This window comes from Delphinapterus leucas, chromosome 1 (assembly GCF_059928025.1).
Source record: "Delphinapterus leucas isolate spDelLeu-1000000601 "Yukka" chromosome 1, BTC_Dleu_Yukka2, whole genome shotgun sequence".
NCBI lineage: Eukaryota > Metazoa > Chordata > Mammalia > Artiodactyla > Monodontidae > Delphinapterus > Delphinapterus leucas.
Window position 1 is genome coordinate 185,965,172 of NC_143129.1, and position 22,689 is coordinate 185,987,860.

The window sequence follows — 22,689 nt, forward strand, 5'->3', positions numbered from 1 at the left end:
TCATGCTTCCCAGTTTCATGCCTTTGAAAGGGGTGGGACTGGAACCCAGTTATAGGAAGCGGGCTGTTTGCCTCCAGCGTCTGGGGCTGCAGTCCTCCTCAGGAACCGGGCAGGGTAAAGGCACAGGTGCAAACCAGGTGGCACCCACTGGCCCTTCCTCTGGACGGCTGTGGGTTCTGTCCTTGCACTGCTGCCTGTGGCTTCACCTGGCTCAGAAAGAGAGCCCTGGTATTTGGGGGCGGGCAGAGGAAGGCTGGAACTCATCTTCTCTGGGGGCCTTGAGGAACAGGGTGTGGAAGGTTGCTCTCTGGGAGCTGAGGATTTTAAAACCTTTTACCTGGGCCTCAGTTGACCCAGTGAGACAAGGCTTTGAGTTAAACTTGCAACTCCACACACCCACCCCAGTCCTCAGTATCCTGAAATTGAAATTCTGAGTAAATCATCCCGATTTCGCCTTGTTATAAACAGGGTTGCTCCCTTCAGCTCAAAGACAAATGCATGCAAATAGACTGGTTTTGTTTAAAACGTCAATCCTGGAGCTTTCTCTGCATGAAAAAAAAAATCCTAGGTGGATTTCCAGAGAGGTGGCCTTGGACTCAGGGTATCTGACTTTCCCTCTCCAGGCGGCCGGGGTGGGGCTTTTGCATAATGTAAATGGAGCCTTCGTTGGGACACCTGGCCCGGGTGTCGCCCCAGGCGGCCCCCAGATCCGGCCCCCCCTACCCTCCCACCGCGAGAGAGCCAGAGCCTCCAAGGGGCCGGGTGAGGCCCGGGGGCGCTGCCGAGGCCGCCGGCAGAGGGCGCCAGCGGCTCCCAGGCCGCTGGACGGGCCGCGGGGCGGAGCGACGGGATCTCGCGAGATTGTCGAGGAGCAGGCGCCGGTGGGTAGCATGGCCGACTCGCTGCTGCTGTTTAAGAGGGGTCCTTCTCGCTCCACGTGGCTGCGGGCCCGCAAGGCCCGGCCGCACCTCATCCTCAGCTACCGGCCCCGCCGCCGGCTCGGGAGGCTGCGCTGGCGCAGCCGAAGGCGCTTTCGGCGGCGACTGCTGCAGGCCCAGGCGGCCGGCGTGGACTGGCGGGAGGGCGGCTGCCTGGTGTCGCGTGCGGCGGCGCCCCGGAGGCCCAAGACCGCGGCCCCCAGTCCCCGCCCGGCCGAGGATCCGGCCCCGACTTGTTCCGCGATCCTCCCCATCCCGCCTGTGCGGTCGGCCGGCTCGGGCCGCGCCGTGTTGCTGCTGCCGCTGGGGCAGGTAGGTCGCGCCCGGGGAGCCGGCAGGGCAGAGCGGGAGGGGTAGGGACGCAGCCCCGGGAGCTGCAGGCTGGGAGAGGCCCGTGTCCCCCTGCGGGTTCTTTGGACGCATTCCTCGGGCGGTGGTGCTGGGCAGAGCGTAAAAAGGACCCTCCCGAGGGAACTCTTAAGTCTTCGGGGCTGGAGGGACTTTAATAGTAATGATAATAATAGGTAGCATTTACCGAGTGCTTAGAAATGTCAGGCTCTAAGTGTTCTAAGTATTTGGGGCATATGAACCCATTTAGTACCCATGCATGCTCTACGGAGTCATTACCGCTAGGAATGTTTACAGAAAGAGAGAATATAGCTTAGGTAACTTGCCAGAAAGTTATACAGCAGAGGTAGGTAGAGCCAGCAGTCAAACCCTGGCAGCCTGATTGCAGGGCCCCTGACGTTCACCCGAACGTTGGTCTGGGAGGTCCCCCGCAATACAGGAGGGAGGTGAAAACCCAAGAACGGGAGAGACTCGGCAGGCGCTGGACATTTGTAAGAACAGGGAGCCAGGAGTACAGCAGAGCTGAGTTCAGGGGGCCCCCCCTGGGTCAGTGTTCACCAGACTCTCTGTCCCTGTAGCTGCCATAGGATATGATCTTAGGTTAAAAATATTAATATTTTAATCTATTAGTTTAAAATACTAGATAGTCACCTACAAGGTATTCTGTTACTTGGAAATCAGCCTCCTTTTGATGTCTGAGTAGACAGTTAAGATCTTAGAAGTTTTCTGTCATTGGTAACAGAATCTGTAACCTTATTTCTTCCTTTATTTTTTTCTTTCCCTCTAGGGCTTTACTTTTAGCGGGATCTGTCGTGTGACCTGTCTCTATGGCCAGGTGCAGGTGTTTGGTTTTACCATCAGCCAAGGCCAACCTGCCCAAAATGTCTTCTCTACCTATACCCACTCTCGCCTGACTATCAATGCAGTTCATTACTCAGTGCATGAGAAAAGCAAGAAGGAGATGAAAAGGGAAGCCCGAAGTTTGCTCAGATCTTATCTGAACCAAGGTAATGAAAAAAACTGCATGATTTACTAAGGATGTATCATAATAAGGTGAATAATTTTTTTTTTTTTTTTTTTTGGCTGTGCTGCCCGGCATGTGGGATCTTAGTTCCCCGACCAGGGATTGAACCCGTGCCCCCTGCATTGGAAGCGCAGAGTCTAAACCCCTGGACGGCCGGGGAAATCCCAAGGCGAATAATTTTCAGATGCTTACTATGGCCTAGAACTTGTACTCTTTACTGTATCTATTTAAACTCTCACCAGGGTCTTGAGAGTGGAACTATTGTTTTCACGATTTTACAGATGAGAAAAGTTGCCCAAGGCCACACAGCATTTAGGTAGCAAACCTGGATTGACTTCTCCACCCAGGTGTGCTCCTATCATGCAGTATGGCCCCCTGAAAAAGTCTCTCAAACATAATTTCTAGTCTCCAAAAGTTTGGAATTTAGCAGAGGAGAGGGAGGTCCTAAAGGGCATAGAGTTTAATGGCGTGCTATTTCTAAGGTAGTTTATATCTCTCTTTACAGATGACAGATACTGTTTGATGAAGAATTTTTCTCCTCTGTGTTCCATTCTGTTGCTGGAACGTCTGAAAACCTCCACTGTGAACTTCATAATCAGCCATCCAGGTTTATCTTACGTTTTCGTACAAGAGGTAGAACCAGTTTTCATTCAGAGTTTTGCTAATTATTTTCACCAAAACAGTCAGATGACTATGTAGGATGCCCCTTTGGAAGATCAGTCTGTCTGTCACATTGTGCTGTAAGTCGTACAGAGTGTGACATGTGTGTAAAGTAAAAGTAGTCAGCATAGAAGGCTATATCGTGAAAATTGTCTCTTCTACCCCCCCTTAGCTTCATTCCCCAGAGAAAGTCGTCGTTTTCTACTATAGTTGGTTACATGCCTTTTGATATTTCTTCAGTGGTTATCTTTATATATTTTTAAATGGTTATTTTTATATTTTGATTTACTAACTTGAGACAGTATGAATTTTCTCTAAACTCTGAATGAGAATGAGTAATTTCAGTGTACTTACACTTTATCCCATCTCTCTCTTCACCTCCAAATTTTTGCTGCCCTTAGTATTAATTTCCTGAAGTCGGGTCGGTCACTATAATTATCTCCTACGAGCCAGTAGACTGAGTCAACTCTATAGGAACATCAGACAGACTGGGTGTGAGGTGTGAGTGCTTGGGTGCACGGAGACGGGGCTCTGTGGGAGGAGACTTAAATTTGTAGCTTAAAGATGCCTCTTAGACATTCAGCTGGAGATGTCAAGTGGGAGGTTCAGTGTGTGAGTCAAGTTCAGAGAGGAGTTTGGGAATGTAAATTTGGGAGCTTTCAGCAGAAGAGGGTTCTGGAGCCCATGAGACAGGATAGTAACGCCAAGGAGTTGATACAGGTAAAAAACGAGAAGGTTCAGGGTCTGAGCCCAGAGCAACAAAGACTGAGCACAGCAGGTGGGCATGGTTGGGGAGCCGCTGGAGGATGCGGAGGCCCCGCTGTAGCTGATGGTGAGATGAGGCCTGAGAAGGGAACTTGGGTGCAGAATCACCATCTGGACAAGAGTGGTTTCATTGCATTGCTGAGGGGGCTGGCCTGACAGGAATGGGGTCAAGACCTGGGGAAGAGCGGAACTCAAGGGTTTAGTAGTAAGGGATTTTGCTTTTAGAGAGTTTAGCTGTTAAAGGGAAGAAAGAAATGAAACAGTGGTGGGAGGAGTGAACATGAACTAGAGAGTTCTGGTTTTTGTGCAGGTGGATGGAAAACAACCTCGTGATTGAACACAGCAGGTGGGAAAGATCCACAGGAGAGCATGCTGGTGCATGAGGGAGAGGATGGCTGGAGCGAGGTGGGGGATTGGACCTCGAGGGACGGGTTCTGGTGTCTGTGTGGAGGGTTGGCCTTAGGAGCAGAGGCAGTTCCTTCAGAGTGGCCGAAGGCAGTGCCTGGGACAGAGCCAGAAGCAAGGGGAAGGTCTCTACTGATTGCTTCCCCTTACGCTGTGAAATGGTTCAAGGTTATCACCTAGGGAGTAGGAGGGGGTTGGAGGCTGGAAGATATGAAACAAGGGCAGGACAATGAATGGGCTCTTGTGGTCACGTAAATTTAATCTAGTACAGAATCCAGCAGCTTGGTCGGAGCCATAGAGAAGGGAATGGAAATCCCTTGTTACCAAGTGAATGTTTCAGATGCCGCGATCAAACTCATTCTTTTTTCATTTATTTTCAGCTTTTGTTTTGTCCCTGCGACTTTCCCAACCAGCACTGTTTATCCTCCTTATGATCTTTGTTGGATAACTTTCCTTTCCACACTTACGCGTTAACACATTCTGGAATTATATTTTCATATAAGGCAAATAGTAAACTTTCACTTATCTCATTTTATAAGATGTACTTGTTCTTCCCTCATTGATAGTTGAGCGGAGTGTAGAATTACAGGTTCACAGAAGTTTTCCTAGAAACCTTGAAGGACTTGCTCCACTGTTTTCTAGAATCCAGAATACCTACTAGGAATCCTCACCCCAGGCTGATTCTTGCTCCTTTTTTTTTTTGCGGTACGCAGGCCTCTCACTGTTGTGGCCTCTCCTGTTGCCGAGCACAGGCTCCAGATGCGCAGACTCAGCGGCCATGGCTCACGGGGCTAGCCGCTCCGCGGCATGTGGGATCCTCCCGGACCGGGGCACGAACCCGTCCGTGTCCCCTGCATCGGCAGGCGGACTCTCAACCACTGCGCCACCAGGGAAGCCCCTTGCTCCTTTTATGATGTCCTTCTCCTCAGGGTTGATGAATTGCATGCGGATGTGATCATGGGTGGGGTCTCTTCCTGGGTCCTCCCTTATTCCATCTGAGACCCACTTGCTTCTGCCAGGGCCCTGCTCTCATTCCTCCGGTGGCTTTCCTGCGGTTTCCTGCTACTTCTGCTAGAATGCCATCGGACTTCATGTCGCCACCTTCCACATCCTTTCAACTCTCTTTTTTTAAAGATTCATTTATTATTTGTTTGTTTTTGGCTGCGTCGGGTCTTAGTTGTGGCACGTGGGCGGTTCGTTGCGGTGCACGGGCTTCTATCTAGTTGTGGCGGTGGGTTTTTCTTTTCCTCTCGCTCTCTAGTTGTGGCATGCAGGCTCCAGAGTGCATGGGCTCTGTAGTCTGCGGCACGCGGGCTCTAGTTGAGGCGCGTGAGCTCAGTAGTTGTGGCGTGCTGGCTTAGTTGTCCCACAGCATGTGGACTCTCAGTTCCCCGACCAGGGCTCAAACGCCCATCGCCTGCATTGGAGAGCAGATTCTTTACTACTGGACCACGAGGGGAGTCCCTCCTTTCAACTCTTTGTCTTTTTGCTTGATGTTTTTGGAGACTGTCTTGACTTTATTCCAAATCACCAACCTGTTCTACAGCTGGAGTCTTCGGTTGAATTTTTCTTGTGGCCATCACTCTTAAATTTCCATGCATTTTCTTTTTCTCTGGAATCTCCTGCAGAGGTGGTGGCAGCTTGGTAGTAAGCGTAAGCTATGAAAATAGAGACATGGACGGCTTTGGGAGTCAACAAGACTTACCGGAGGGTTGGATTTGGGGGGTGAGAGAAAGGGAGGGATCAATTTTATCTTTTGTAGCTCACAACCATATGAGGCTTATTAATTTAGAACCGGAGAAAAAGAAGTGTGTTTGTTTTCATCTTTTCTTAAAGTTTACATTGTTACTTTCAGATTCCAACTTTCCAGATTAACTCTGAGTATTTCGCCTTGAAATCTGTCGGCATTAGAAGAGAGAGAAAAAAAACCGGCCTTCGTTTAACCGAGAGTGCCTTTTCAGTCATGGAAGAGCTAGTCAGCATTTCTTGTGGTGAGTAATAGGTACCGATACAGTCTAGCGTTTATCCACCAAAGCCTCAGAGGGTTACTGTTCATGATTAGCGTCCTAAAGAAGATGGCTAATTTTAGGGGTCAATGTTTGTTTCACCTCCAGAAGAAGCAGACGGCTGCCCTGTCATTCTGGTTTGTGGCTCTCAGGACATTGGAAAGTCAACATTTATTAGATACCTGATTAACCAGTTGTTAAATAGGTAAGAGTATTTTTGACATATTGCTAGATTTTTGGCAGGAAGTAGGATTTTTGATTTGAGAAACTAGATGGGAATGCATCCTGACTCCTAAGTAGAGATTATATACAACCCTGCAAAGCCACTCAGCTGAGTGAGGCCGTCTGGTCATACCAGGTTTTGGGGTGAAGTGATGGCGCTCTCAGGTCTACCCACCTTCCCTGTCGGTGAGCTCGTGAGAGTTGTCACTTGCTCTCTGAAAACGTATTTGTCCAAATCCAGAGAGTCAGGGTAGGGATAAATTCTGTTGTATTTTAAAAATAAAATGTTAAGAAAGGCAAAGTTTTATCCATCTGTTGAGTGGACACTGTGGCCTTGCCTGCGTCCCATTTTCTCTTTAGTGTCCTTCTTCTGTGTTGGTTGTTGTCTTTGGAGCATTCTGCCTATGAGGCTGCATGGGGAGGATTATGCCTGTGCATCACATAAAATCTTTACAATCTGATTTACCCTTTGGGCACAGTAAAACTTGTTAAGATTTTCTTTCTTTCTTTTAAATTTTCAGTATATCCTGCATTGACTATTTGGAATGTGATCTGGGACAGACAGAATTTACTCCACCAGGTTGCATTTCTCTACTTAATGTTACAGAACCGGTTCTAGGTATGTATTATATACTTTTTAAATGTCTTGGTTTTATACAGTGCGAAAGTAATGATACAGAAAGTTCAAAGAGGGCTTCCCTGGTGGCGCAGTGGATAAGAATCCGCCTGCCGATGCAGGGGACACAGGTTCGAGCCCTGGTCCGGGAAGATCCCACATACCATGGAGCCTGTGCGCCACAACTACTGAGCCCGCGCTCTAGAGCCCACGAGCCACAACTATTGAAGCCCGTGCACCTAGAGCCTGTGCTCCGCAGCAAGGGAAGCCACCGCAGTGAGAAGCCCGTGCACCGCAACGAAGAGTAGCCCCTGCTCGCGGCAACTGGAGAAAGCCCGCGCACAGCAATGAAGACCCAACATGGCCAAGCAGCCAAGGATAGATAAATAAAATAAATAATAAATCAAAAAAAAAAAGTATTGTTTAAAAAAAAATTTCAAAGCATACAAAAGTATAAAATATAAAAAAAGAACATTCTCCCCCACTTCCAAACTCATGGTCTTCCCATAACTATTCCTCTAGCCTCAAAAAAACAAAAACAAAAACCCAATAAGACCTTTCTAGGGTTCCATTTTAGTAAGTGGAATTCCCATCCATTTTATTTTATGTAAATTGGAAACACTTTTCAGTAATATTAACATCTTATATAACCCTATACAATGATCTAAATCAAGAAATTGACATTGGGGCTTCCCTGGTGGCGCAGTGGTTGAGAGTCTGCCTGCCGATGCAGGGGACACGGGTTCGTGCCCCGGTCTGGGAGGATCCCACATGCCGCGGAGCAGCTGGGCCCGTGAGCCATAACCGCTGAGCCTGCACGTTTGGAGCCTGTGCTCCACAATGGGAGAGGCTGCAGCGGTGAGAGGCCCGCGTACCACAAAAAAAAAGAAAAAAAATTGACATTGATATAATACTATTAACTATTGATATAATACTATTAACTAATCTATAGGTCTTTTTTCAGAATTCATCAGTTATCCTACTAATATCCTTTTTATATTTCAGAATCCAAATCAGAGTCCCACCTTGCCTTTTTTTTTTTTTTTGGCTTTGCCTTGAGGCTTTGCAAGATCTCAGTTCCCCAACCAGGGATTGAACTCTGGCCACAGCAGTGAAAGCCTGGAATCCTAACTACTAGGCCACCAGGGAACTCCCACACTGCTTTTTTTAAATACAAAACTATACATAATATGAGATTTATCATTTTAACTATCCACGTGTACAGTTCGGTGGCATTAAATACATTCGTAGTGTTGTGTAACCGCCACTGCTATCTACCTCCAAAACCTTTTCACTGTCCCAAACTGAAATGCTATACCTGTTAAACAATAGCCCATTCCCCACCCCAGTCCCCCACAGCCCTTAGGTACCGCTAGCCTACTTTCGGTTCCTATGAATTTGCCTAGTTTAGGCACCTCGATAAGTGGAATCATGCAATATTTGTCCTTCTGTGTCAGGCTTTTTTCACTAAGCATAAAGGTTTTAAGGTCTGTTCATATTGTAGCATATGTCAAAAGTAATTCCTCTTTATGGCTGAAAATTATTCCATTATGTCACATTTTGTTTATCCTTTGAACTGTTGATGGACACTTGGATTGTTTTCATTTTCTGCCTATTGTGATCTTGAACAAAGTAGTTGTGGTGTGCAGGCTGTGGAGCGAGGGCTTAGTTGCCCCAGGGCATGTGGGATCTTAGTTCTCCAGCCAGGGATGGAACCCGTGTCCCCTGCATTGGAAGGCGGATTCTTAACTACTGGACCACCAGGGAAGTCCCAATTTTTGTTATTTTAATTATGACTTTTCTTGTGGATGTGAAGTGATATCTCTTTTTGGTCTTGATTTGCATTTCCCTAATGACAGTGGAGTTGAGCATCTTTTCATATGCTTATTGGCCATTTGTACATCTGCTTTGGAGAAGTGTCTAGTTTAGTCCTTTGCCCATCTTTTTAATTAATTAATTAATTAGTTTATTTTTGGCTGCGTTGCTGCACGTGGGCTTTCTCTAGTTGCGGCGAGGGTGGGCAGTGCACGGGCGTCTCATTGCAGTGGCTTCTCTTCTTGCGGAGCACGGGCTCTAGGTGCACGGACTTCGGTAGTTGTGGCACGGGGGCTCAGTAGCTGTGGCGCATGGGCTTAGTTGCTCTGTGGCATGTGGGAATCTTCCCGGACCAGGGCTCAAGCCTGTGTCCCCTGCGTTGGCAGGTGGATTCTTAACCACTGCGCCACCAGGGAAGTCCCCCTTTGCCCATTTTTGAATTGGGTTCTCTGTTTTTGTTGAATTTAGGAGTTCTTTATATATTCTGGATGTTAATTCCTTACTTCTAGGAATTTTGTCAGTTTTTGCTCTAACACTTAGGTCTTTGATCCATTTTGAGTTAATTTTTGTGTATGATACAAGGGAGGGTCCAACTTTGTTCTTTTGCACGTGAATGTCCAGTTTTCCAATATCCATTTGTTGTCCTTCCCCCACTGAGTGATCTTGGCGCCCATGTTGAAAATCATTCTGGACTCTATTCTATTCCTTTGGTTTATGTCTGGTTAGGCCAGCACCACACTTTTAATTACTGTACCTCTGTAGTAGGTTAAAAGTTGGGAAATGTGAGTCCTCCAACTATATTCTTTTTCAAGATTGTTTGGCCTTTTGGGACCCTTTGCAGTTCCATATGAATTTGAGAATAGGCATTTCCATTTCTGGGGAAAGGCTGTTAGAATTTTGATAGTGATTGTTTTCAGTCTGTAATTTTTTAGGTCTTCTTTAATTTCTTTTTTTTTTTTTTTAATATTTATTTATTTATTTTGGCTGCGCCAGGTCATAGGTCTTAGTTGCGACACACGGGATCTTCCTTATGGCATGGGGTATCTTTAGTTGCGGCATGCAGACTCTTAGTTGTGGCATGCGGGATCTAGTTCCCCGACCAGGGATTGAACCCAGACCCCCTGCATTGGGAGCACAGAGTCTTACCCACTGGACCACCAGGGAAGTCCCTTTTTTTATAAATTTATTTATTCATTCATTTAATTTAATTTAATTTTTTTTTTTTTGGGGCTGCATTGTGTCTTTGCTTGCACGCCGTTTTTCTCTAGTTGCTGAGAGCTGGGGCTACTCTTTGTTGCGGTGCGCGGGCTTCTCATTGCGGTGGCTTCTCTTGTTGCAGAGCACAGGCTCTAGGCGTGCGGGCTTCAGTAGTTGTGGCACACAGGCTTCAGTAGTTGGGGCTCGCGGGCTCTAGAGAGCAGGCTCAGTAGTTGTGGCGCACGGACTTAGTTGCTCTGTGGCATGTGGGATCTTCCCGGACCAGGGCTCGAACCCGTGTCCCCTGCATTGGCAGGCGGATTCCTAACCACTGCGCCACCAGGGAAACTCCCTTTTTAATTTCTTTAAGCAGTATTTTACCTCCTTGGTTAGATTTATTCCTAAGGATTTAATTCTTTTAGTTATTGTAAGTGGAATTGCTATTCTAATTTCCTTTTCATATTGCTAATTGCTGGTGTATAGAAACATAACTGACTTTTGTGTTTTGATCTTATGCCCTGTAACTTTACTGAATTCTTTTATTACCTCTAGTAGCATTCTTGTGAATTCTTTGGGATTTTCTATATATAAGGTCATGTCATCTGTGAATAGAGATAGTTTTATCTCTTCATTTCCAAGTTGGATGCCTTTTATTTCTTTTTCTTGTCTGGTAGCTCTGGCTAGAACCTTTAATACAATGTTGAATAGAAAGTAAACATCATTTTCTTGCTCCTGATCTTGGAGGTAATGCATACAGTCTTTTACCATTAAGCAAAATGTTAGCTGTGGCTTTTTCACTTTAGCTCTGTCAGGTTGAAGAAGTTGTCTTCTATTCCTAGTCTGTGGAATGTTTTTTATCATGGAAGGATGTTGGATTTTGTCAAATGCTTTTTCTGTTTCTGTTCAGGTAATTGTGTGACTTTTGTTAAGTTGATTTTTAAAGGAAGCTGACGGTATCACATTAGGTTGCTAGATATATTAGCGATTTAACACGCTTTTAGTCAGTAAGAATTTTTAAATACATTTACTTTATTTTAACAGCTTTCTAAAAAATACGTGTTTAGGCTGGGATAGGGAGGGAGACGCAAGAGGGAGGAGATATGGGGATATCTGTGTATGTATAGCTGATTCACTTTGTTATAAAGCAGAAACTAACACACCATTATAAAGCAATTATGCTCCAATAAAGATGTTAAAAAATAATAATAATAATTGTTTAGGGGAGGCCCCTAGTGACCTAGTGTTTAGGATTCCAGGCTTTCACTGCCATGGCCTGGGTTCAGTCCCAGGTCTCGGAACTGAGATCCTGCAAGCCACACAGCGCAGCCCCCCAAAAAAAAAATGGTTTAGACTTAGCTCTTTAGCTGGTTTCATTGTTCCTCTTTTACATTTTCTCTACTTCATTTAATTTTTTTCCCTTTTTTATCCCTTAGTATTTCAGTGGGTATTTCTAAAAACAAGGACACTGCTGTGAAATCATAATTCAACCACCAGAATCAGGGCAGTAACATTGCTACAGTGCGGTTGCTCGATTTTGTCCACTGTTCAGTCATCTGTGTAGGCCCAGTGTGTACTCACAAACCTTTAGTCCCCTTTAGTCTGGAACAGTTCCTCCGGCTTTTCTTATCTTTTATGACCTTGACAATTCGAAGGGTACGTTTCTAGGCTCCCCCGTGGTTCGATTTAGAAGTGACGCTGTTCTCCGTGTGTCATATCAACATGCTGTCAGTTTGTCCTGTTGCCAGACACGTTAGCTTTGATCAGCTGGTTAAGATAGTGTTTGCCAGGCTTTTCCACTCTAACTAGGTGTGCTATTTTTATCTTCTTCTGGGTGTCATTTCTTCTAGATCCTCTCCGTGGACAGAGTTAGGGAATATGCATATGCTTAAACCCACGCATGTCATGTATGTACGTATATAATGTGTGTGTGTGTGCACATGTATGTACACACACATATTTCTGTGTCTTTCTGTATCTGTCTGTTTATTAAGAGCCATGAGTTTGCACTGATCATTCTTTTTTTTTTTTTTTTGGCCACACCACGTGGCTTGCGGGATCTTAGTTCCCCGACCAGGGATCGAACCTGGGCCTCCTGCAGTGGAAGCGTGGAGTCCTAACCACTGGACCGCCAGGGAGTTCCCTGCGCTGATCATTCCAATTCTAATCTAGCACCCAGGGTTCATTCTAGGTAGCCTTCCCCCTTCCATATTTATAAGTTCCTTCTCTGATGGTAAGAACCCTGGCTGCCGTTATTCTCAGTATATTTACATATTTGCTCATTCCCCTTGTATTGGCTCAGTCTCTCGACTACGCAGGCCACCCTCTCTGTTGTGGGCTGCCCCGAATCCCCTGGCCCCGACCTGGAGGGGAGCCTCGCCAGCTCTTTCCCAGGTGGCCTCGCCCCAACCGCATCGACCAAGGCCCTTGCCCCGCCAACTGTGTTGCGACGTCATCCTGGCCACCTGTCTGCTGTGGGCGCTGGCCCCAGCCAGAGGGGATGGACAGACTGCTGTTGTGATTAGGGAGTATGAGCTCTGGAGCTGGACCACCTGAGTTCAAGTCCAGCTGATTTCTACTAGCTGTGTGACCTTGGTCAGGTTAATCTCTTTCTCAATTTCCTTGTCTGTAAAAATGGGGAAAAGTAATGCTTCCTGTCTCACAGGGTGTTTATGAAAACTAGAGACTGTGTGTGTAGCATACGTAGGACACAGTACTGTAGTCCAACAGGTGACTGCTGCTGTTATTAATCATCGTTTCCTTAGTGTGTAAGCCCTGTAGGGATGTTTGTTCAGTTCACAGAAATGTCCTAAGTATCTAGGACAATGCCCAGCATTCAGTAGGTGTTCAGTAAATGTTTGTTGAGTGAGTGGCTGTATTAGGACTTAGTTGGGGTTAACTGTGTACGTAATCGTGAGCGTGTCTTTGTATGAAGTTGAAAGCTTAGACTTCCGAAAGTAGGAGCACAGCTATTCCTAGTGGTAGGACGGGCTCGGATTTCCTGAGGAGCTTCGTCAGTGACAATGGCTGGACCAAAACCCTCGCCGCCTCTTAGGTTCTCCCGGATCGATGACGCTCATCTTTATCGTCTTAGGACCACCTTTCACCCACCAGAGGACACCCCAGAAAATGGTCTATTATGGGAAGCCTTCTTGTAAAAACAGCTTTGAAAACTATATTGAGATAATAAAGTATGTGTTCAGCTCCTACAAGAGAGAGTCCCCTCTTATCGTCAACACGATGGGCTGGGTGGCAGGTAAGCCCGCCGAGGCGCGTGGGTTGGACGGGAGGGTTGGGCAGTGGGGATAAGTGCGTGGCTTCCAGACATTAGTGCCGAAGCCTGGTTTTGGGGCAATTCCTTGTCTCAGAAGCAGTCCAGCTTGTCGCAGGAGTGCGTCGCCTCTCTGTGCGCTAACTGTGCTCCCGTGGTCTCCTTCCTCGTAGACCAGGGTCTCCTGCTTCTTATTGACCTGATCCGACTGCTGTCTCCCAGCCACGTCGTTCAGTTCAGCTCCGACCGGGGTAGGTACATGCCAGACCTCAGCCCAAGCTACGTGGACAACATGGACGGCTTGTACACAAAGAGCACGTCCAAAGTCAGAAACAGAGGATTCCACCTGGCAGAATTCGCAGACAGTTTAGAATTTGCTGACGAAGAAAAGGAGAATCCACTTCTGTTTACTGGATACAAACTGATGTCCGTTAAGTCGGAGTTTGTGTCTGGAAAAACTCCAAGAAATAGGTAAGCAAAGCATCATGGCTGGAGAAGTTAGTTTTCTTCAGCCTTACAAGGCCTCTGTCCTCAATTCCTTCAAAGGAATAGTCCTCTAAAATTTTTCAGATCTTTGTCACAGCTATCTGTTTATGAAGGAGAGTCAGTTATTTTCTGAATGTTACTTTCCCGGTGGAAGCATCCAGAATTGGCTTCCAGGTCTGCTTGCCAGGGCCTTTGACTTGAAGGGTTTCCAGGGGGTTTATGGAAGGGCAGGGTCTGCAGCTGCTAAGGTTGGAACGTGGGCTGTGTGCGTAGAATCTGTGTGATGTCTCTAGTGGGAGGTGGGCCTGTAAGGTTAAATCTCTGTTTACCTCGTTGTGATTTACTTTTCAGAGAATCACATAACAAAGTCCTTCGCGAGTTGGCAGTGCTGAGTTACCTTGGCCAGCTGCAGCCCCCAGTGCCAAAGCCACTGTGTCCCTTACATGGTCTGACACCCTATCAGGTGATCTGAACTCTTGGAATTGTCTTTATTTGGGTTACTTAAACACGCCTATGCCTGTGTGCCAAGAGCACTTTGACCACTTCATAGCGCCTCACTCATTTAGTCCTCAGGGCAGCCCTATGGTGTAGATTTGGTGACTGTCCCAGCTTTACAGATGGGAGCTGAGTGATCCAGTGTGAGTGGCACAGCTGGCCACAGACCCAGGCAGCCCAGCTCCAGAGCCGAGCTCTTCACTGCTGTGCTGGGCCTGACTCTGGTTCCATCCTGGCTAAGAATGTTCTACTAATACCAGAGGTGGCGCTGGGATTACACCCTGGCAGCCCATCTCCGCCCTTGCACTGACTGGCTGGGTGCAACTTGGGCTCTCAGCTGGGAACAGCGGTGCCAGACCTCGCAGAACGCTTGTGCAGATTTCACGAGTGCTCACAGCAGGGCCTGGCACCCGGAGAACACTCTTAAACTGTTTCACATATCGTTGCAAGTAGATTCTGGCACTAGGGTATATGCATCTTGGATTCCAACCTCTGAAGAAATTCATTTGGGAAGAAGCCACCATAACATTAGGATTCCAAATGATAACAGAATAAAACAGCAACAGGTAGCATTTCTAAGTGCTCACCCTGTGCTGTGCTCTCTTCTAAGCCTGGGTTAACTCCTTTACTCACCGAGGTGCTGTTATTATCCCCACTTTACAGACGGCAGAACTGAGGCCAGGGGCACTGAGTCAGCTTGCCCAAAGGCCCATAGTAAAAGTTTGGGCCGGGACTGGCGCCCAGGCGGCCTGACTCTAGAGCCCAGGGTACTCGGCTCTGCTGTGTGGCCTGTGCAGTGCTGAGCACCCGCTGTGCCACGCGCTCTGCCGAGCACATTACCTGGGGTGGCAGCCTGCCGGGGAGGTGCTGTTATAGACCCCGCTTACAGTGTAGAAAACTGGGCACAGCCAGGTAGACACACTGGCCTGAGGTTGCACAGTCAGGGGCTGTGACCTGGGGGGCAAGGATGTGTTTCCTGAGCCTGATGGAGAGATTGGCTCCAGGCTTCCAAGTCATCTCCACTGAAGAACCTAAGGCAGTTGGTTTATTGGAGTTTTGGTTGATTTACTGCAATTTACTCACTTGGTGATGCTCTATAACTGAACCTGCCAGTAATTTAAACAGCCTTTTGTTACAAATTCACATTTGTTTTTTAAACAATTTTTTTTTTTTTCTTTTTTTTTTTTGCGGTACGCGGGCCTCTCACTGTTGTGGCCTCTCCCGTTGCGGAGCAAAGGCTCCGGACGCGCAGGCTCAGCGGCCATGGCTCACGGGCCCAGCCGCTCCGCGGCATGTGGGATCTTCCCGGACCGGGGCACGAACCCGTGTCCCCTGCATCGGCAGGCGGACTCTCAACCACTGCGCCACCAGGGAAGCCCTTTAAACAATTTTTTAAAAATTTTATTTATTTGGCTATATTAGGTCTTCGTTGCTGCGCAGGCTTTTCTCTGCTTGCGGTGAGCGGGGGCTATTCGTCATTGCCGTGTGTGGGCTTCTCATTGTGGTGGCTTCTTTTGTTGCAGAGCACAGGCTCTAGGTGCACTGACTTCAGTAGTTATGGCAGTCATTCTTAATGACTGCGCCGCCAGGGAAGTCCCCAGAAAAGCATTTTGTTATACATATTATTTAGGCTTCAAAAACAAATGTGAGGGGGACTTCCCTGGTGGCACAGTGGTTAATAATCCGCCTGCCAATGCAGGGGACACAAGTTCAAGCCCTGGTCCAGGTAGATCCCACATGCCGCGGAGCAACTAAGCCCGCGAGCCACAACTACTGAACCCGCGCGCCACAACTACTGAAGCCCAAGTGCCTAGAGCCCGCGCACCGCAACGAAGAGTAGCCCCCACTCCTTGCAACTAGAGAAAGCCCACGTGCAGCAACAAAGACCCAACGCAGTCAAAAATAAAATTAAAAAAAAAAAAGTTTTTCTACTTTAAAAGTTTGAAATTACCCAGAAAGTTACACGTTAAAAGTAATTATTTACCTCGTGCTCCGGGAATGCAATCCATTTTTCTTATTGCAATAATTAAATTAGGGAGTGAATGGAGGCTTTTTCTCGCTGAATGGATTTTTACTTTCTCCCATCAGGAGACCTCAGTGAGGGGTTTTCATAGTCTCCCTCCGTCAACTTCAGCTCATGTAGGATGTCTCCAAACTTGCATCTCATTGTGTCTCTGTAGACAAAGTTCCAGGCATTCAGTTTAGATTTCTAGCAGGTATTGCTGGTATACAGGAGCTTGGTTTTAGTTTCCTAGGTTCTCTGTATTAGAACGGTGAAGCAATAAACAAATGCTGGTTGGTGTTTGCATTCTGTTTAGATATTTCTTGGGAGGTGGTTTGGCAGATAGAACTTCAGATAGCTGGTGAGTCGACTTGTAAAAATTAAAAGTAGTCTTTCAAGTAGAATTCATAGAGGGGGATGCACATGTATCTTTCAGGTCCCTTTCAATGCCGTGGCACTCCGGATTATCCACGCTGACGTCGCTCCTACCCACATATTATACGCTGTGAATGCCAGCTGGGTTGGGCTTTGCAAGATCCTGGATGATGTCAGAGGATATGCAAGTGGGCCCATCCTGCTTGCCCAGACGCCCATCTGTGATTGTTTGGGGTTTGGTGAGTCTGAGAGGGACACTGTCTGTAAACCTACTGAAACTGACCCTCTTCTTAACTGTCGATGGCTGGGCTTGACCTTGTCGCCGTCACTTGGCTGGAGTGGCCAGAGAGCTTAGCTTCTCTGTCTTCTGTATAGCGGGCTCTGCGGGCTGGAGGGCAGGAAAGAAGCGGTTCTTTCTCTGCTTCTCCTCCAAGATTCCTAAGGGCCTGGTCACGGCCTCCTTCTCATCTGACATGTTTTCCGTGGGCCCTCCCACCCACTGCTGGGGCTCTGAGTCCAGCTTAGGCTGACGTCCGTGGGGTCTCTCCAGCACAACGGTGCATCAGAGCTCCAAGCCCATGTGACCACGGCACTTCTCCGCTTGGATGTCTCACTGGCACCTAAGACTTGGGTCCCAAACTGAGTCCTGATAGGTCCTTCTACCCCTTCCCTGATGTTCTCCCCAGATCTCCTCCTCCTAGCCCGCACCATCCCCAGTTCCCAGGCCATGAACAGTCCTTTGAAGATTTACTCTGGTGTTTGGGTCAGGCCCCTGGGTCCTCCTTGGCACCCCCTTGCTTTCATTCTCCACATCCAGCCCACTCGCAGGCCTGGTGGTTTCGTTTTCAGAAAGTCAGACGACTCCATCTCACCTCTTCTCACCACGCCCGTCTCATTTCTTGCCCTGGACTAGTGGAAAAGCTGTGTAACTGGACTCCCCACGGTCAGGGGTGATCTGAGCACATACGAGATCACACCGCATCCTGGTGCGTCCCTTCGCACAGGTCCAGCATGTGGACCCAGCCTCGTGGTGCCTGGCAGCCTTGGGTCCCTGCGTCCCTCACCAAACCTGCCTCACGTGATCGTCCCCCGGCTCACTGAGATCAGTAACTGTCAGTGTATACTTCAGGAAGGGGGCTGGGCCTACACACCTCAAGATTAGCAAAACCCTTAGTTAATATGTGTTCTTGATTTATACAACACTGAACTTCTCGAAAGCATTTCCACAGAACTCGTATGCTTTAGTACAGACGGTAAAGAAGGGATTGGTGGTGGGGAGAGGCTGAGTCATCTTTGCGTTCCCCACTGGTGGCTTTCTCCCTGGCCCAGGTGCACCTTAGTTAAGACAGTGTAGGACTTGGGTTTCTCACAGCTGAACAAGGAGAAGGGTACCAAGAGTCTTCAGATATTCAAATGTGCCACTTGGTATTTTTAAAGCAAAACACAGTTGAACTTGAAACTCTTATTTTAAAAGCCATTCTACAATTCTGAGTGGTTGGGAAGTTTGATATCTTCCCGAAAGGGTGATTTTTGTGTGTTTTGTGTGCTTTCAAGGAATTTGTAGAGGGATCGACATGGAGAAGAGGCTTTACCACATCCTCACTCCTGTGCCCCCGGAAGAGCTAAGAAACGTGAACTGTCTGCTGGTTGGAACCATTTCCATTCCACAGTGTGTTCTCAAGAGCCAGGTGAGTATGGCCCCCGGGGGCAGACCTGGAGCTAGCTGGCCGTGTCCACAGTAGAGAGTGGGGGCCTGAAGTCGGGGCGAGAGTCACGGGGGAGCAGGTTATTGTCTGGGAAGCTCACACCCCGTGGTGGTGTGTCAGAGTGGCCTAAAGGTCTGGGGCCCAGAGTCGCCATCACGCACGGCCAGGAGCCCCGTGATGGAGCCGTCATTGCAGACGTGCATGTGGGAGAAAAGAGCAGAGGTGGCATCCCCATGATGAGCCCTCCCTGAAGACAGTCTTCAGGGGTCCCCGTGGGAAGGCCATGGAGGGTCACGTTGGCCAAGGGCACCCGTGTGGCCCCAAACCAAATGGCAGGACCTGCAGGCAGCTGGGGAGGCACCAGTGTCCCCCTCCCCACCGGCTTGTTCTGCCCGTTTGAGAGAGAAGTCCCCACCCCCATTCTTATGCTGTTTGATGTGTTTGTGGGGTTGAATTGTAAGTGGGCCCTTCCAGGGGAGCGGAGCCGAGTGTCTTAGGAGTGAGAGGACCTTCCTCAGACTCTCACTTTTAACACTGTCTTCCGTCTTGGCTGGATTTGAAGTATTTTCTCTGTGTTTCCATTTCAGCGTGGGCTCGAAGGGACGATACCTTACATCACAACAGATTATAATTTTAAACTTCCTGGAGCATCAGAGAAAATTGGAGCAAGAGAAATTGAGGAAACACGTAAAGAGAAAGTGCACCCCAAACCTAAATTCTATCGAAAAACAAACTGATCCTGATGTTCTTAATAAGGGAAGGACCTTTTCTTCCGAGAGCTTGACTGTCTCCAGGCTGGCACCAGCGGACTGATGGGGTTCTGTGGCCACGAACGGAACGGCGCGCTTACGTAGCAAATGGTGCAGTGTTTTCTGCATAACTCGTGGATATGTTTAGAGTACATTTAAGTCTGTTCTTAAGTCGACATGACCTAGAGGTTTGCCCTGGTCTTCTGTTTTATTTTCTAAGGGAGTAAAGCAGCAGGGAAAAGTTTGTGCGCCATTGAAACAGAAAGAACATGGTAGATTCCTAGTAACGTTTTTGCAGGACCTGGTTGTTGGCATCTGGATAAAAATAGAGTAATGGGAGCCACAGAAACATCCCAAGGAGGAAGGCAGTCTGGCCAGCAGGATGGAGGGCATAGCGGAATGTGGTGGCGCCCTGTGGTCCTTCCCCCCGGGGCGGGGGGCGCACCCATCCCTGCGCGTTGGATGCTCTCCAACCCCGTCCATGCGTGTGGGCCAAGGGTTAAGCCTCTGTTTGGTCTGTTAAAGTTAATCAATGTTTCAGAGATAAAAGTTTGACTCCAGAGCCCTTCTTCTTCTTCCTTTTTAAAATCTGATGCTGAAAAATTTTATGCTGAAAAAATGCTCTCAAAATCCAGGAAGCCTGTCTTGGGGCCTCTTTAAAACCAGATTTGTCCTAATTGACTTCACATCTGAGATTAAAAACGCACAGTGGGCAGAGCCGGACACTAGGCTGTTTGGAAGAAGGACCGGGGGAGCAGCTCAAGCTCTTGGGCTCGGTGGCTGGACCTGAACTCTGTGTCGGTGATGGTGCTGTTCTCCCAGGGGGCTTTGGGGCCAACGATGGAACTCCATCTTCTCCCTGGTGGTCAGGATTCTTTAGCCTCCCAGGTTGGAAGTGGTTTTGGTAAACAATCCGGACAGCCAGGCCAGGTCACCATCTCTGCGTTTAGGATGCTGAGGTAGCCTTTCAAACTGGTGTCGTGAATTCCAGCTTCCTAGCAGAATGTGTTGAAGGGCAGCTATTAGGATGTGTGGGTTTTAATGTTTACATTCATTTAAACCGTTGATTGTCATTGTCTTAAGTACTCACGTGGCTTCTCATCTCATCTTGTAGAGCCCTTGTCACCGTCCAGGATCAGGTGTGATACCCTAGAGACCATTTAATGTCTAGCTTCCTTTTTTTTTTTTTTGCAGTGGGAACCATTTAATCTGCATACGGAGACTTGTATTTACTGTGATTCTTTCTACCAGAGGAACAAAGGGGGCCCTGCAGGAAGGGCTTCTTTTTTAAAAAAAATTTATTTTTTTTTTATACAGCAGGTTCTCATTAGTTATCCATTTTATACATATTAGTGTATACATGTCAATCCCAATCGCTCAGTTCATCCCACCCCCCCACCCTAATGTCTAGCTTCTTAGTTGCTTCTTATTTATATCTAAATTTAACTTGTACATGGTTTTCTTTCTTGGCCTTGCAAAGACTATTGACAGACAATCCACCATCAACTTTTTGCCTCCTTCCCAAGTTCCTGTACCTTTACAATAATACTGTAGGTCTTTAGCAGCAAGTGGTGGCCTGTCATTTGCGTCTTCATTAAATCCAGGCTCGCTTTTAGCCTGTTGCCTGCTGACCGACCATTAAGGCTGCGGGCTTCAGTCCCCATCGGTAAAGAAAACAAACGTTGCCGCTAGAGGGAGCTGTCAGCCATTGGTCAGCTGGCCATACGGAGGCTGGAGATGGCCTGGCCGAGGAGCCCACCTAGGCCTCTGTCAGCATCCAGAGATGCTGGAGACAGGGCGCTGTGGTCAGCTCCAGGTGTGCCAGTCAGACTGGCAACGGTGCATCCACCTGGTGTGTTTGATTATCAGTGGCGATGGTTTGGGCTTTCTGTCATTTCCACTGTCTGTGATGGCTCAGGATGGGTAGCGAGAGTTCTGCGTTGGAGATACTCTTAACAAAAACTCAGTCATTTCTGTGTGTGATTTTTAAAGCAGTACATGCTTATTTTAAGAAAATTAAAGGAATATATGACTTAGAACAAGAACCCTTAGTCACTGATTTTGTGGTTCTTGAAAATCAGCTCTCAGATAGATCTGTTTCCAGGACAGGTAGACATGAAAATGAAAAGATTCTCCAATTCTAGGGTTGATTTTATTTTGTGAAGACAGGTAGTTCTGTTTCCATCTGTCCCCCGATAGGCGTTGGGGGCAGACACCACTGTATCCTCTGAGGCCCCAGATTAGAACTGAGGACCTAGGAAAGGGGAGACGGGTCGGTGAACTGCCTCTTAAGGCGCCTTGGTGTTTGAAAAATCGGATCCTGGAAGTAGCTGGCCAGAGAGGACATGGGGGTGGTGGGGTCCCGGCTGCCGCTCCTGGGGTCCCTGTGACAGGCGGGTCCTCACCCTTCTGGGCACTCAGGTTTCTGCCCGACAGACGGCGAGAGGACCGAGGGACGTGGGACGGTGATTATTAAAGCGTCTGGTAGTTGTTTCCCTTAGATTTGGTTGAGGCCATGTCGTGGTTAAGGCAGCAGGCTTTGATGTTGGAGCTCTGAGTTCACCTTCTGGCTGGGCCACTGGCTAGCAGTGTAGCTCTGAGGGCGTATTTAACCTGAGCCTGTGTCCTCTAAGATGGGCGGATAGCGCTTCCCTCGGGGCCCCTGCGTGAGGAGGGCGAGAGGCGTGTCTACAGCAGGCGAAGCAGTAACTCTTAGCATGCGGCCTGTCTCTAAGGGTTGTAAATCCAGAAGGCAGGACCACGATCGTATCCCTCACAGTCACACTGGGACAAAGCAGAAGCTGTCGGCACCGGAAACCATCTTACCCGGCGGTCCCCGGGCAGGTTTCCCTTAACAGCGTTCTTCCTGCTGCGGGTCCTGCCCAGGGCTCCGGAGAGGAAGGTCCCAGGGCTTCCACCGATCACTCGCTCCTGGGAGTTTCTCATAAACCCTGCTAACTGCTTTTAAAATCGTGTGACCAGTTCACCCATGTAGGAAATGATCCTGAAGTCCACCACCGTGGAAGCCCTGTGGATGCTGTGATGCTGTCTCGTCCAGTATTTTTCTAAAATGCACGTGTGTGTTTGTTTTATAAAACTGGTGTTCAACTGTATGTGTGGTTTCTATCCAGCTCTTTTCACTTAATATGTGAACTTCTGTATCATTAAATATTTTTGAGAATGTGAATTTAATTGTGTGATTTTGTTACGTACATAGATAGACCATTTTATTCTCGGAATTTATTTAAATGTTTAGGAGAAGTTATGGGGAAAACATCGAAAGGGGGTAGTGAAATCTGGGCGCCATAGTGGGGAAGACAGGAAACCCCAGCAAGTGCCCTGCACCTTTTCTCTGTTTCGGTATTGAGCGGGATAAACTCCAGTGGGAGTTCATCTTCATTTTTCCTTTTGGGCCCATATATGTAAGTTAAATGGTTTCTGGACTGTCTTTGAGAGTATATTAGCAGGGAAAAGAATTTTGCTCCCAGAAGCGTTCAAATAGAAAGAAAGCTAGCCAGCAAGCCGGGGGTCTGTGTCTGTAACCGCCTCTCCGAGAGCGAGAGCTCAGCCCCTCGGCCTTCGCTCCCAGGGTGGGGCCTGGTAGAGGCAACG

The 22,689-nt window shown here is 48.0% G+C and overlaps 1 protein-coding gene across 4 annotated transcripts; it reads left to right on the forward strand.

Moving 5' to 3' along the window:
- Positions 1-53: 53 nt before the first annotated feature.
- Positions 54-22,264, forward strand: NOL9 (nucleolar protein 9). 4 transcript variants are annotated; one of them, XM_089901877.1, is made up of 12 exons: positions 54-1,250; positions 2,074-2,293; positions 2,816-2,943; positions 5,996-6,131; positions 6,255-6,351; positions 6,890-6,987; positions 13,049-13,249; positions 13,438-13,735; positions 14,102-14,213; positions 16,684-16,861; positions 18,177-18,310; positions 18,916-22,264. In XM_089901877.1, exons 1-12 carry the CDS (start codon positions 495-497, stop codon positions 19,063-19,065), a joined length of 2,508 nt encoding a protein of 835 aa, XP_089758003.1. In that variant the 5' UTR covers positions 54-494; the 3' UTR covers positions 19,066-22,264. The 4 variants fall into 4 exon arrangements, with proteins under 4 accessions (XP_089758003.1, XP_022454278.2, XP_089758004.1 ...); XM_022598570.2 differs by having other exon boundaries at positions 13,088-13,249; XM_089901878.1 differs by lacking the exons at positions 18,177-18,310; positions 18,916-22,264 and adding an exon at positions 17,472-18,170.
- Positions 22,265-22,689: the final 425 nt, after the last annotated feature.

What these genes read in the sequence shown, in the direction of transcription:
- NOL9 (XM_089901877.1), top strand. Translation starts at nt 495, where the DNA reads ATGCATGCAAATAGACTGGTTTTGTTTAAAACGTCAATCCTGGAGCTT. An exon ending in ATTAACCAGTTGTTAAATAG is followed by an intron (nt 6,352 to 6,889) that starts GTAAGAGTATTT and finishes TTAAATTTTCAG; the next exon opens with TATATCCTGCATTGACTATT. An exon ending in CTGTGATTGTTTGGGGTTTG is followed by an intron (nt 16,862 to 18,176) that starts GTGAGTCTGAGA and finishes TGTGCTTTCAAG; the next exon opens with GAATTTGTAGAGGGATCGAC.